Source organism: Alnus glutinosa, chromosome 5 (genome assembly GCF_958979055.1).
Source record: "Alnus glutinosa chromosome 5, dhAlnGlut1.1, whole genome shotgun sequence".
Taxonomy (NCBI): domain Eukaryota; kingdom Viridiplantae; phylum Streptophyta; class Magnoliopsida; order Fagales; family Betulaceae; genus Alnus; species Alnus glutinosa.
This window is the reverse complement of record NC_084890.1, coordinates 6394385-6406762: the sequence shown is the minus strand read 5'-3', so window position 1 is coordinate 6406762 and position 12378 is coordinate 6394385. Positions and strand designations below refer to the sequence as shown.

The 12378-nt window shown below is 37.8% G+C and overlaps 2 protein-coding genes across 2 annotated transcripts; one reads left to right on the top strand and one right to left on the bottom strand.

Annotated features, from left to right (window-relative positions):
* Nucleotides 1–2962: 2962 nt before the first annotated feature.
* Nucleotides 2963–4476, top strand: LOC133869381 (uncharacterized). The gene is made up of 2 exons (XM_062306357.1): nucleotides 2963–3554; nucleotides 3800–4476. The coding sequence occupies exons 1-2, from the start codon at nucleotides 3014–3016 to the stop codon at nucleotides 4192–4194; spliced, it is 936 nt and encodes a 311-aa protein (XP_062162341.1). The 5' UTR covers nucleotides 2963–3013; the 3' UTR covers nucleotides 4195–4476.
* A 477-nt stretch (nucleotides 4477–4953) lies between these two features.
* Nucleotides 4954–12147, bottom strand: LOC133868201 (uncharacterized). The gene is made up of 5 exons (XM_062305018.1): nucleotides 10303–12147; nucleotides 7426–7610; nucleotides 7155–7325; nucleotides 5958–6410; nucleotides 4954–5626 (listed from the first exon to the last, which is right to left on the bottom strand). The coding sequence occupies exons 1-5, from the start codon at nucleotides 11795–11797 to the stop codon at nucleotides 5171–5173; spliced, it is 2760 nt and encodes a 919-aa protein (XP_062161002.1). The 5' UTR covers nucleotides 11798–12147; the 3' UTR covers nucleotides 4954–5170.
* Nucleotides 12148–12378: the final 231 nt, after the last annotated feature.

Sequence of the window (12378 nt, the reverse complement as noted above, 5' to 3'; positions counted from 1 at the left end):
AGCCCAACTACTCATTTGGCAGTTAGGTGGCCATTGCCACTTCCATAGACAGGGTCATCTCATTGCTTAAGCAAATTAGACAGTCGTTTAAAGTACCAAATAAAATAAGCCCTCAAGTTTCCTTTTTATGTAGAATCAGGAGGCAGAACTGAAGCCCCCAAGCCATAAACTAGTTTTTCAAATTTTATTAAAGAAAAATTCCTTAAAAATATATATTTTTTAATATGTAGACCCTCATAAATTTATTTTCTCCCCTGCTCCCAAATATATATATATACTTCTATTTTTTAAGTTTTGCCCCATACTAAAATTCATATTCCATATAAGAGTACTAGCAACAGCTTTCCTTAAATTTTTCTTCAATTTAAATAAATGCTAGAGCTTATACCATTTAATGCACTCTACAATAGTTTATTTGTTTTAATGCACTCCACAATAGCTTCACTTATCATTTATTTATACCATTTCAATATTCTTTAAAATATTAAATGCTATAAGAAAGAGAGAGAAAAAATTATTCAAATATTATTTTTAATATGGATTAAGTGTAGACTGAGAGAAAAAATTATTCAAATATTATTTTTAATATGGATTAAGTGTAGACTGATTAAGATGGTTTACGTATCATGCTATACAAGTGATCGACCTACAAGATCATATACGGGTGGGCACATGCATCTCCTAATTATAAGTCAACATTCAGCTTTGTTGACTTCAGGAGTCCAATCAAAGCAGCCTACGCGTCTATCACCGAGAAGTTCTTCAACTATCATAAATTTAGCAGTCTCAAAATCTTAAATCGATAAAAAAATTATTGTAAAATGTTTAATTGAAATAGGAGGTGAATGTTAAAAACAAAATTCGAAGTCGAAATAGGAGATGAATTATTTTAATATTCTAATATTACATATTATATGAACTATAAAATAATTTTGGAGGAAATTTTCAATTACCGTCCGCCGAGATCTTATATGTGCTGCCACAATGGTCTAGGCCTCCGCAAATTGATAGTATTAACGCGGCGGATCCTCATCTACATCATGTAAGACATTAAGGAATATGATGCATTTTACGGTTAAAATTTTGTTTTATTACATCGGTGTACATAGTATTACGTTATTCTACTAAAAAAAAAAGTATTACATTATTTAACATATTCACAGTCAGATTGAATCTGAAGCATAAAATTTTCCATCCAAATTTGACACCCAATTTAAATAAGAAATGAGATGGGTGCGGGTCGGGTGCTTCGATTGGGAGTCGGCAAGATGGGATCCATTTGAACTAGTCTTTACTCTTTAAGAGTATTCATAGCAGCTTTCTTAAATGGGATTTGTTTCTTGAATTTTAAGGAAAATTTCAAAAAAGTTACAAAAATTCATCCATAGCAGTTTCCTTAAAATTTTCGTTTCTCTGGGAAGTGAATAGTGCTTCCACTATTCACTTTCCATTCAATTGTTTATTCACAAAATATATTATCTATCTCCTACTTTATTTCTCTTTCCTACTTTTAATTAAAGGTAAAAAAATATATTATTTCTCTCTTACTTTATTTTTTTTCTTCTTATTTTTAATTAAAGTAAAAGTAAAAAAAATAATATTTTAATGATATAGGAAAAAATAAAAGAAAGTTGGTGTAAAATAATTTTTAATAAGAAAGTAAAATATAATTTTGCTCTCTATATTTAAAAGAAAATGATTAAAAAATTGCTGAAAATACTAAAAGGCATGCGCAGTCTCTCATTATTATGGAGGGCATAGCCAAGCTGTGACTCCGACCTTTAATTACCATAAAAGAAGAAAGCTTTACTCGATCTTTTTAAATCATCATCAATACGAAAGCATGGTCCATGGTCGGCTAGGGGTGCACCTTGGGCACGTACACATGCTAGCTAGGGCCGACTCCGAGCCTCCCGGCAGCCATTGGAACAGCGTTTCAGTATCTTGGTGCACCCTCCGTGAGTGACGGACGGTCAATTATATATGACCGTTGAGAGAAATATTCAAAAATCTTGCTGGCACCTAAAGCCACTGTGCATTATACTGTTGGATTCTATAATGCCTTAAAAAGCAGTTTCTCTTTACATCATCCTCGAACAGGAAAGGTTACAGTAATATAACCCATTTAATATAAGCTAGAATAAAGATTAGATTGCCATGTACGTAGTAAAAATCAAACAGTTTTTTCTAAACGGCCAATTAATACAAAAACCAAATGGATTGATGAAGTACTGAACAAATTTATTAAAGATATATAATTCAGGTGAAAAAGATGGTAAAATGTATGAAACTCTTTTTTCTTTTCTTTTTTTCTTTTTTTCTTCTTAAAAAGAAATGAAATGTGAATTAGAGAGACAATATTTGAAGTCAAAATCTTTGCTTCGTACTTTATATGTTAATTTGCAAATTATTTTAAAATAAATTTAATCATTTAATTAATATTATAACAATTAACCACGTAATAAAAAAATAATAATAGGTAAAAATTATATTTTTATCACATAATTATCCTACAATATTAACGTGCGAGTCCCGCCTTAATTTTTCATATAACCCGGCCTATACAAAAATATAGTATATATAGGTGTATTTTAATGTAAGTATTTCACTTCCTTGGTCACTTTTCCATGAATTAGCAAGAGTCAAAGTTAATTAACCTTAACATGGCCCACTATTACCTTATCTCAAAAATAAAATCCTTTTACTCCCACTTTATCCCAAACAAATTGATAACTTATATATCTTTTTTAATACGTGGGTCACCACGTAAATATACAAAAAGCTCATTTCATCCGTCGGTTCCCCCTCCCTCCTTCCCTTAGATCCAACACGAGTAGGCCACCGCATCTCATCCGTCCTTAGATCCAATGGCTCAGACTCCAGCACAAGCAGCGTCCCTCCTAGCCCGCCCTATATATTCCACGTTCAACGTACTTCTCAAATGCACCACTTCGCAATCTCTCTCTCTCTCTCTCTCTCTCTCTCTCAGTCTTTTAGCTATTGGCCTTTCACAATGGCGTGGATGCTGTCCCTGAAAGCTCTGCTCATCTCAACTTGCGTGGTGTTTGTGGGTTTGGCTTTGAAGCTCGGCGCGCCGCTGGTGGTGGGGATCACGGGATCTCACGCGCCTCTCATATGGGCGTCGATCCTCTCCTGGCTCAAGCCACCCTACCTCTACGTTATCATCAACTGTATCATCATCTCCATCGCTGCCTCTTCGAGGTTCCACCACCAGAGCTCAGAACGAGACCTCCCAGATGACCCAAGGTACTCGTCGCGCTCGGACGCTTCTGCCGAGATCTCTCCGGAGTTCGGCCTTCTGGAGTTGACGGTGGCGTACGAGCAGAGAGAAGAGACTGTGGACTCTGTTTCGGAGGTGACAGAGGCTGTGGTGATGATAGGATCTACGGAGGAGGAGGAGGAGGAGTTCGTGGGCTCCCAGCCGATGAGGATGGACTCATCGGAGATTCCGTCGGGGGTTCTTTTTACGCCGGAGAAACCTCTGGTTTCTGCGAGGTTCGGTCATCGGAAACCGGTCAAAGCCAGTACCGAAGGTAACTTACCGTACACTAACGGTTAGATTTTAACGGTAATTTTATGGTTTTGAAATTTACAAGCGTCGTCGATGTCAAATCGCCGGCGGCGTTGTCAGATTTTTCTTTTTTTACTACAACGTCAACTTGCGTACGTGTGTTTCTTGAAAACTCAATTTGCAGACCCAAACGACGATGTTTTTTAACAAGTCAAAATGAAAATGATTCAAACATGGCGTCCATTTCACGCACAGTTGGTTTTTCAGGTGGGAGAGCGTTGAGAGTGGCAAAGCCGAAGCGGCACGAGACGCTGGAGAACACGTGGAAGGCGATAACGGAAGGGCGAGCAATGCCACTGAGCAGGCACGTGAAGAAGTGGGACACGTGGGAGAGTCACGGCCGTGGAATCATCGTGGAGACGCTGGAGCCGTCGCAGTCGCAGTCGCAGGTGAACAAATCCGAGACATTCAAGGACCGCACCAACGAGATAACCTCGTCGCCCGGGGCCACGACGTCGAGGCTTCGCAAAGAGCCGTCGCTGAGTCAAGAAGATTTGAACCGGCGAGTGGAGGCATTTATTAAGAAATTCAACGAGGAAATGAGGTTGCAGAGGCAAGAGTCGTTGAATCGGTACGCGGAGATGATCAACCGTGGAAGCTAGCCATTAACGCAAACAGTAGGAGGAATAGAAAGTATTCACTATTTCAGTTGATTTTGTAAAAAAGGGTTTTCTGTCCATAGGTTAAAAGGTTGGATTTTTTAAATACTTGAAATTGTGGGTGTGGGATTCTTTTTTTTTTTTTTTTAGTTTTCATGGCTAGACTCCATGATAGAGATGGGTCAAGCTTAAGAAGGTTTATGTGTAAAGGAAGAAACTTATAATGTATTCATTAATATTTATTCATATAATCAATTATCAATGATATAGTTAGTTTTTACCATCGCTATTTGTTTGTGATATCATCTTGATTGATCTTCCGTGCTTTTTTGGTTATTTCAACTTTTAAAATTTTCGTTTTAATTTGATAACTTTAACACTAGAATTTTAATTTATTTTAAATTCGAGCCCATTCTAAAACAAATTATATTTTATTCAATTTTTTCAAATTTTATCTCACAAAGTCAAACCTTGAAATTCGCGCAATGAATTAGAATTAAATTCTAATTCTACAAAATTCAATACCCAAACAGACAACTTTTCACAAGTATTTGCTGTTATCAATTTTGTCAGAAATATTGGTGCAAATCTAGAATTTAGAATGGACCCAAACTCGGGTCTCAAACCTATCAAATTGAAAACTAAAATCTTGAAGACAAAATAACAAAAAAACACAAATTTCCCCAAAAGAGTAGTAGCAGGGTTTCGTCTCAAAAGCAAGATCGAAGGGGGTTAAGAAGAGATATGAACCCAGAACCACCCTAGTCTTTTAATCTTCTTTCAAAAGCATGTTAATCTCAACTGGCAAAAAACTTGGGAAGGTATACATAATTTACTAACATACGTTTCTCAGGAAAAAGATCTCATCCACGATTAAAAGGACGGGTAAAGTGTGAAATTGGTAGTTAGTAGCTACAAATGTCAAATACAAGGCTGATTCCTTCATGCTGTAACTGCTGCACCCAGCCAACTCCCAATATCAGGCTCCTTTCTTTTGCCTCTTTATTCTCTCCAGGGCGCCTAGGCGGCTCTCACCATCCCTATCTTTAGTAGCTGCAGCATTGTGCTCTTCCCCATCTTTTTCAGCCTCATCATCTCTCTTACGAACCAAACCTCCGAAAACCGCATCTGGAACATCTTTTTGTGCGATTTCAACTTTCTCGTCCTCATCCGAATCGCTTTCTTCTGGTAGCTCAATTTCTTCATGATTTGCGGTTGCTTTTGTACCTCCATCAGTCTGTGATTCAATACCGGCACTCACAAAGCCCACTTTTCTGCTGCTATCTTTAGCAGTGGTGGCTGTGGGAGCTAACTGCCTTTCGAGAGCAGCCATTTCATCTTCAGCAACCCCAGCTTGTTTCAATTTGTCTCTTGCATCATCAAGGTCCAATCTCTGATCCTTTTGCATCAGATATTCAGGCAGGATGAAATGTGTCTGCACAAACAAGAAAGGTAGAAGTGAAATGATGAGTTTTTTTGCGGCAAATTAAACATGTCTAATGTTCCCCCATCCTTTTTAAAATTATAATAATGTTTCAGTAAAAAGAAAAAGAAAAGGACTGGGGATCAATTGATTAAACCTAAGTAGAGAAGTACTCATTCATACACTCTTTTCATTTACTGACATTATACTCTTGTTTCAGTACCTGACTCATTGAAAACCTACCCTGTAGTGTGAATAGAACTGCATGCATTACCAAAGTTGATACTTTTCGAAGCCACTACTACGGCAGGAAAAATGGCAAAAGAAAAATTAAAGCTCTTACCTGACTATAGCTTGCAGAAACACTTCTTTTAATACGAAGCATTTCTCGGAAGGTATCTTCATTTCCATGCTGCACCTCAAACTCGTGCCATTTATTCCAGAAGTCCCCGTCAGATCGTGGATCTGCAAATTGAGATGCAAATACATATACTCCACGAGCACGATCAATTTCTCCCAAGCTCTTCTCAAGCTCGGCATATTTCAAGCACATGGTCTTGACATCTTTGTCTGGAAGACCAGACTCTATCGCTTGCTCATATATTTCCCTTGTTTTCGGGACACCAAAAATCTCTGCCGCTCGAGCAATGTAAATTTCATACATGCTCAATTTCTCGTTGTTTGGAACAGCCTTAGTTGCTTTATCATAGACCATCATAGCTCGCTTTGCCAGACCATAATCCTCCTCCAGCTTTGCATATTGAAGATACAATGGTTTTACTGCATCAGCAGGCGCCTGATATGCATAAGAAAAGAACATGATAAAGGTCAGCATGAGACCATCTTAATTGTGACAAACATGAGTTTACCATCATCCAACTTAAAAACTGAATTCATTACCCCTTATATATATTAAAGCGAGGAATAAAATTAGTGAACCAGGAGGAATATTCCAAAAGGGATAACAAAAAGAATAACTTATCTAGATGTAAACAATTCCTTGATAAAGATATGTTTCTACATGAATCCAAGGTAATATATTTCTTCGGATCATATCTCATCCTCATCTATTCCTTGTCTCTGTCAAATGTTTTAGACATTGATGCATGTACTTGGTTCCTTTTAAAAATACACGCTTATTTTACAATAGATGGATCCTCAAACCCTCTATGAGCTAGCTTAACACTAAAAACTAATATTGCATTTATTACCGCAAGTCCTCCTTATAACCAGATGGTATACGGCTTACATTCCTTTAAAAAAACCCTTCCCGAGAATTTAAAATAACTTTAAAACTACAAACCATAACTATTTTTAGCATCACAAATAACCCAATTTCTGCTCCTCCCACAATTTTTTTTATTGACCTGACTTGTTCCTCCGACTTGTTCTCATTATTTACAATATTGGAATTTGATTAACTAACTCATATGATCTAGTCATTTAATTATGAAATGTCCCTCCCTGAATTAATGGCTACAAAAACCCCAACTAGAAGTTACCAGACTAACTCTGATCTAAACACATAATAGGCGCATACCGTTTCAACAGCATGCTCAAACAGCTCTCTTGCCCGCTCTAGTTTTGTCTTTCCATATCTCTTTACAAATTTTGAGAGGTATGTAACCCATACGTCTTTGACATGTGGATACTTAAAAATCTTGACACCTCTTTCATATACTTTGAATGCATCTTCGAAGTATCTATGTTCCTGCACAAGTCAAACCAGTAAAAGCTTGTCAATCCATTGATACCAATAAAAGGAAATACTTAAGGAAATAATAGCAGAAGTATTGAAGGAATGCACACACTTCCAGCAGAAATGCATAATTGAGAATAATTTGCGGTGTGGCTATTCTTAGATCCAATATCCGCTCATAAACTGCTCGAGTGGATTCCAAGTTACCCAGGCTCTCTTCTAAATCAACATAGAAGGTCCAAAGTCTCAAGGACTTATAGAGCTTCATCTGAACTGGTTCATTCCCATCAGCAGCCACTGCAAGTGAAAACAAAAGGGCTCAAATCTTAGCTATGGTTCCACAATACCCAATGAAAAAGAATGTAAATTTTTTTTTCCCTTAAAATTCAAGCCTCAAAAGTGCTGGATAAAATTACAGATTAATTATGTAAAAGGTGCAACATAATAGTGCTACTGAAAACCCAAAGCACTGTCTCTACTTCTCCATTTCCCCCTCAGTTTCTGGAAAACTAGTGCTCTAACAAAGGGAAAACATCTAATAGTAGCTTAACACGTGAGCAGGAGTTTACTGTTCTTTTCAACATTTAATTAGTTTAAAAGTAGGTCCAAATTGACAAAGTTGATGCCCAAACATTTCAGTTTTATAGTGTTTCAATCCACATTTCAACCCTTTTGGCCGGGACTCTTACAAAACATTAACAAATTCTAGAAGCCAAAATGGATCCAAATACCCTTGATGATGACTAAAACAGAAATCCAAATAATTCCATTTTTCAAAATTGAAAGAAAACAAAATTAACTTATTAGAATATTGAAAGTACCGATCTCCTGTGCTATGTAAAAGTTGAAAAACATGAAAAGCAGATTTCAAATCTGTGTAACATGAATGTTCCTAGTCCAGCATAACTGAAATGCATGTGCATCAGACACTGTTATTTGCAGTGAAGTACTTTCTCCAGTTACAGCTCTCCATATCAGATTTCCATGTGCATGCCATAATCCACAACAGCATTTCAAAAAATTTGTAATACAACAGAATGATTTCAACCTGTGTCTTTTTAAGTAGTTTCAAATTGGAAAACATTGAAACTTCAATGTCTGACGAACTTCAAAGCACCCTCTAGCTATACACAACAATAGAGCTAAATATTAACAGCTCAAGCTTAGTTTGTTTAATTTTGTTTCCAATATGAGCTGAGCTCGATCTTATCACCAAACTAGATTATGTATCCAAGCTTAGCTAATTTATTTTTGGAGCAAACTCAAGTTTGTTTACAAGCTGTTTAATTTATTTATTTATTCCTCATATAAAGTAAATTTAATCACTATTTATACCTGTTTGTAAATGCTAATCTTTAATATCTTTGTTATTGTTAATATTATATCGTTATAAACTAATTTCTTATAAAAATTAACTTAACCAACTTCGTATTTGTAACAAATCATATATAATTTTCAATTTATTTTTTTTAATGACGCGGAACCTCACCAAGGCAGGGCCCTTTGGACTCTCCCCTGGTGAGTAAATCCCGGATACACGATTCTACCCACCAGAACCGTGTATCAAGTAATCCAGAAGAACTCCTAGTGCAGAATCGAACCCAGAATGTCTGAGTTTATGGCTCATCCCAAGCCCACCCTTTGACCACAAGGCTGCACCTTGATGGGTCCTTGTATCATATATAATTTTCAAATATGACATGAATAATTTATATTAGATCTTATGGCCTTATCTACACTGTTAAACAATCCAATCTAGAGCCTACATAAGTATATTGTTACAGTATATACATATACACACACACACACATATCCACATTAAGACTCCTAATCACAAGGATTTTGAAGTTATTTATCACATTAGGAAGAGGATTTCCCTTTCATCTCTTAAGATTCTTAAAATGCTCTCATTACAAGTTAGAAATAATAATATAGAAAATAATAAAAATAAAGTTATACGAGCTTATATGAGTCAAGTCAAGTTTATACGAGTTTGGCACATTTACTAAACGAGTCTAAATTTCTGTTAAAGCTCGATTTGTTTATCGAGTTGAGTTTATATGAGTTGAACTCAAGCTGTTCAGGAATAATGCCTACACAACAAATCTACAAATAAGATGCGAAAAACACAAGCATGCCAAGATGCAAAGCTGCCAAGACACAAAATTTCGATGATAATTCTACAAATATTGATTCACAAATAGTGTAGAGGACACAAGTTTCTGCAAGCACCACAAGCAACGAAAAAATTGTTTACTTGCTACAGTACGTCCTAAAAATCCTTGAGAGTTGAGACCAACTGTAACTCTTAACACACCAGTACACCACGACCAACATTCATAATACAAAAAAAACTGAAAAGACTACTTATTAACTGTAAACTCTGCATATGATGCCGTGATGCATAGCAGCACTGTTACTGCACAAAAAAGTTTAGTGCTTCCACCAGGAATGAGCCACAATATGACAGTTCACTAAGAATCCATTTTATTTAATAATAAAATAAAAGGTGAAGTGGGGAATGCATGGCACAAAAAGCAGTTTAAAAAGCAGGTCTTGCATAAAACTTTTTTATGATGTATTGGTCTTGCATAAAACTAACCACCAACAATCATGATTGTTAGCCAACTTCTTAGATCTAGAACTCAGTGCCCTTAAGTGAAGCAATCACTAATGAGGTGAAATCGATAAAGGTATGGGAAGGATTAAAAAGTTTGATAGAACTTGATAAGGGAATGAATATAAGACAAAGTAATTTTACCATAAATAAGTTACAACTCAAAAGTACATTTCACCCCAAGCTGTGGAGATAAAGCTGAACTACATGTATCTAGGTGGATGGACTTGGAATTAAAGCCACGTCTAATAAAACAATACTACCATATTCAGATTTAGATTGAATGCAAGCATATAAATAGACAGAACAAGAAAACATCCAAAAATAAATAATATAAGGAAGAAACAGCAAATGAGGAAGAGTTAGTATTACCTCTTCGTTTGACCTCCACTGATGGCTCTGCTGTGGCCCGCCTCATCAAATCCAGTGCTCCTTTGAAATTCTTATGCCTCAGTTCCATTTCAGCCCACTCACAATACAAAGTAGCCAGATGATCAACAGTCTTGTAGTTCACTTGCACAGCCTTATCAAATATAACTCTGGCATTGGCAATATCCTTGTGGCTCTCATACAGCTTGGAAAAATTAATCCACAATGTGTGAGGCTTCCCCACGGCTTTCATAGGATCAACCGTCCTCACCGCCTCAGTGTAAGTCAAGATCTGCTTTGTGGGGTTACCCTCAAACAACTTCACCCTTCTATGCCACTGCTCCACATTATGAGGATTTTGTCGTAACAGAACACTGTTAGCCAATTCGGGCCTTCTATTAATGAGATACTCTAATCGAGCAATCCTCAAATCTATATCCTTATCGTCGTGTAACCAAAACCCGTTAAGCATCTTCTTCTCAAGCTTGGCCACCGATAAATCAATATCCAACCGAACATCTTCATCATCTTCAACACCATTTTCTTCCTCTCCTTCATCCTCCTCGTCACTCGAGCTCACGTTCTCCATCTTGTGAGCAAGCATGCTCTCCTCAAACTGCGAATATGAATCAAAAATCACACTAAAGTCCCTCACAGTGACCACAGTCATGATACCCTCCTCGAATATATCCCTTGCCTTTTCATGCAAATTCCTCCTAATATAATACTCGGCAAGGGAGGTCCACAGCCGCCCAACCTCGTCCGTGAACTTCCTAATCCCACCTCTAATTATCGCATCCACATTCAAACCAGAGACCTCGGTGGCATGCCTAGTGAGCAAATCACACAACTCCAACCACAACCTATGTTTAGTCTTCCCCTTTATCGAAAAAAAAGAATCATCATTCAACACCGAAGCTAATCGCTCTGAAGCCTCTTGCCAAAGACTCGAATTAAGCAAAAATTCAATGAAATCTTCTATATGAGTAGGGTCGTATTTCAAGTACCTGCGATAAACCCTAAGCGAGGTCTCGATCGGGACACCCTTTTGGCTGACGAACAGGAGGTAGGGTTCCCAAATCCGATCGTGCTGGGTCACCGGTAACGCGCAGAGGGCCCGGTCGAAGGTGCGGCGAGTCCGGGTGACGAGCTTCTGGTGGGTTAGGGTTTGGAGGTACATGAACCAAATGCGGGGCATCTTGTGCATGGTGACAAGGGCTCGCTCGAAGGTGTTGTTTAGGGTTTCATACTGGGAGTGGGAGATGGGGAGGTTGCGTACGAGCTCGAGGCGCTCGCGGAGATAGGCGTGCCACAGCTTGTAGCTTCCAGGGAGGGCCTTGACGGCTCTCTCGTAGAGGACAAATCGCTTCCGGAAAGGGGCTTCGGAGCGTGCGATTAGGTAGCGCCACCAGAGCTTGAGGCTAAACGGGTTGCGGAGTACCTCCTCTTCGTAGAGGAGGTCGTCCTGTGAGGGGTAGAGATCCCTCTCGATAGACATGGGGTCTTGGCGAGAAGCAGATTTTGATTCTAAGTTCTCAGAATTGAGAGCTAGACTTGTAATCTACCCCAAAACACTAACCCCAAGCATAATACTCTTCTTAATTCTCAAATTTCCAGCAAAACTTTATACTAAAAAATGTTTTTGAGTTTCTACCTCGCTTTTGAATGCTTTGGATGGCCGAAAATTGCCTGATTCGTTCGGTTAGGCTCGTCGGAGTGCTGTGGCCCGCGGTGGTGCAGGCTACTTGATGTGGTGGTTAGAGCTTGGTTCCGGCGGCAAAGCAGCAGAAGGAGGTCGAAGGGGGATACTGGCCAGTGAGTTATATTCAATTATCAAAATTCCTCTCAATGAATTACAAAAAATAAAAAATAAAAATTCCTCTTAATGACTAAAATGTCTAATGCGCCCCCTTACTCAGGTCGGGTCTATCGCTTTGGAGTAAGAATTTCAGGGTTAGTTTGGGAAAGTTTGACAAGCATTTTTTGGGATGAAAAATGTTAGGCACACTCTTATTTTAATACTCTTACTTACTTTTATACTCTTTAACGTAACTTTTAAATTTATTATTTAATTAAAAT

Coding starts and splice junctions, on each gene's coding strand:
- LOC133869381 (XM_062306357.1), top strand. CDS start 3,014: ATGGCGTGGATGCTGTCCCTGAAAGCTCTGCTCATCTCAACTTGCGTG. Junction 3,555..3,799: donor GGTCAAAGCCAGTACCGAAG/GTAACTTACCGT, acceptor TTGGTTTTTCAG/GTGGGAGAGCGTTGAGAGTG.
- LOC133868201 (XM_062305018.1), bottom strand. CDS start 11,797: ATGTCTATCGAGAGGGATCTCTACCCCTCACAGGACGACCTCCTCTAC. Junction 7,326..7,425: donor ATTATGCATTTCTGCTGGAA/GTGTGTGCATTC, acceptor TGACTTGTGCAG/GAACATAGATACTTCGAAGA. Junction 6,411..7,154: donor TTGAGCATGCTGTTGAAACG/GTATGCGCCTAT, acceptor TATGCATATCAG/GCGCCTGCTGATGCAGTAAA.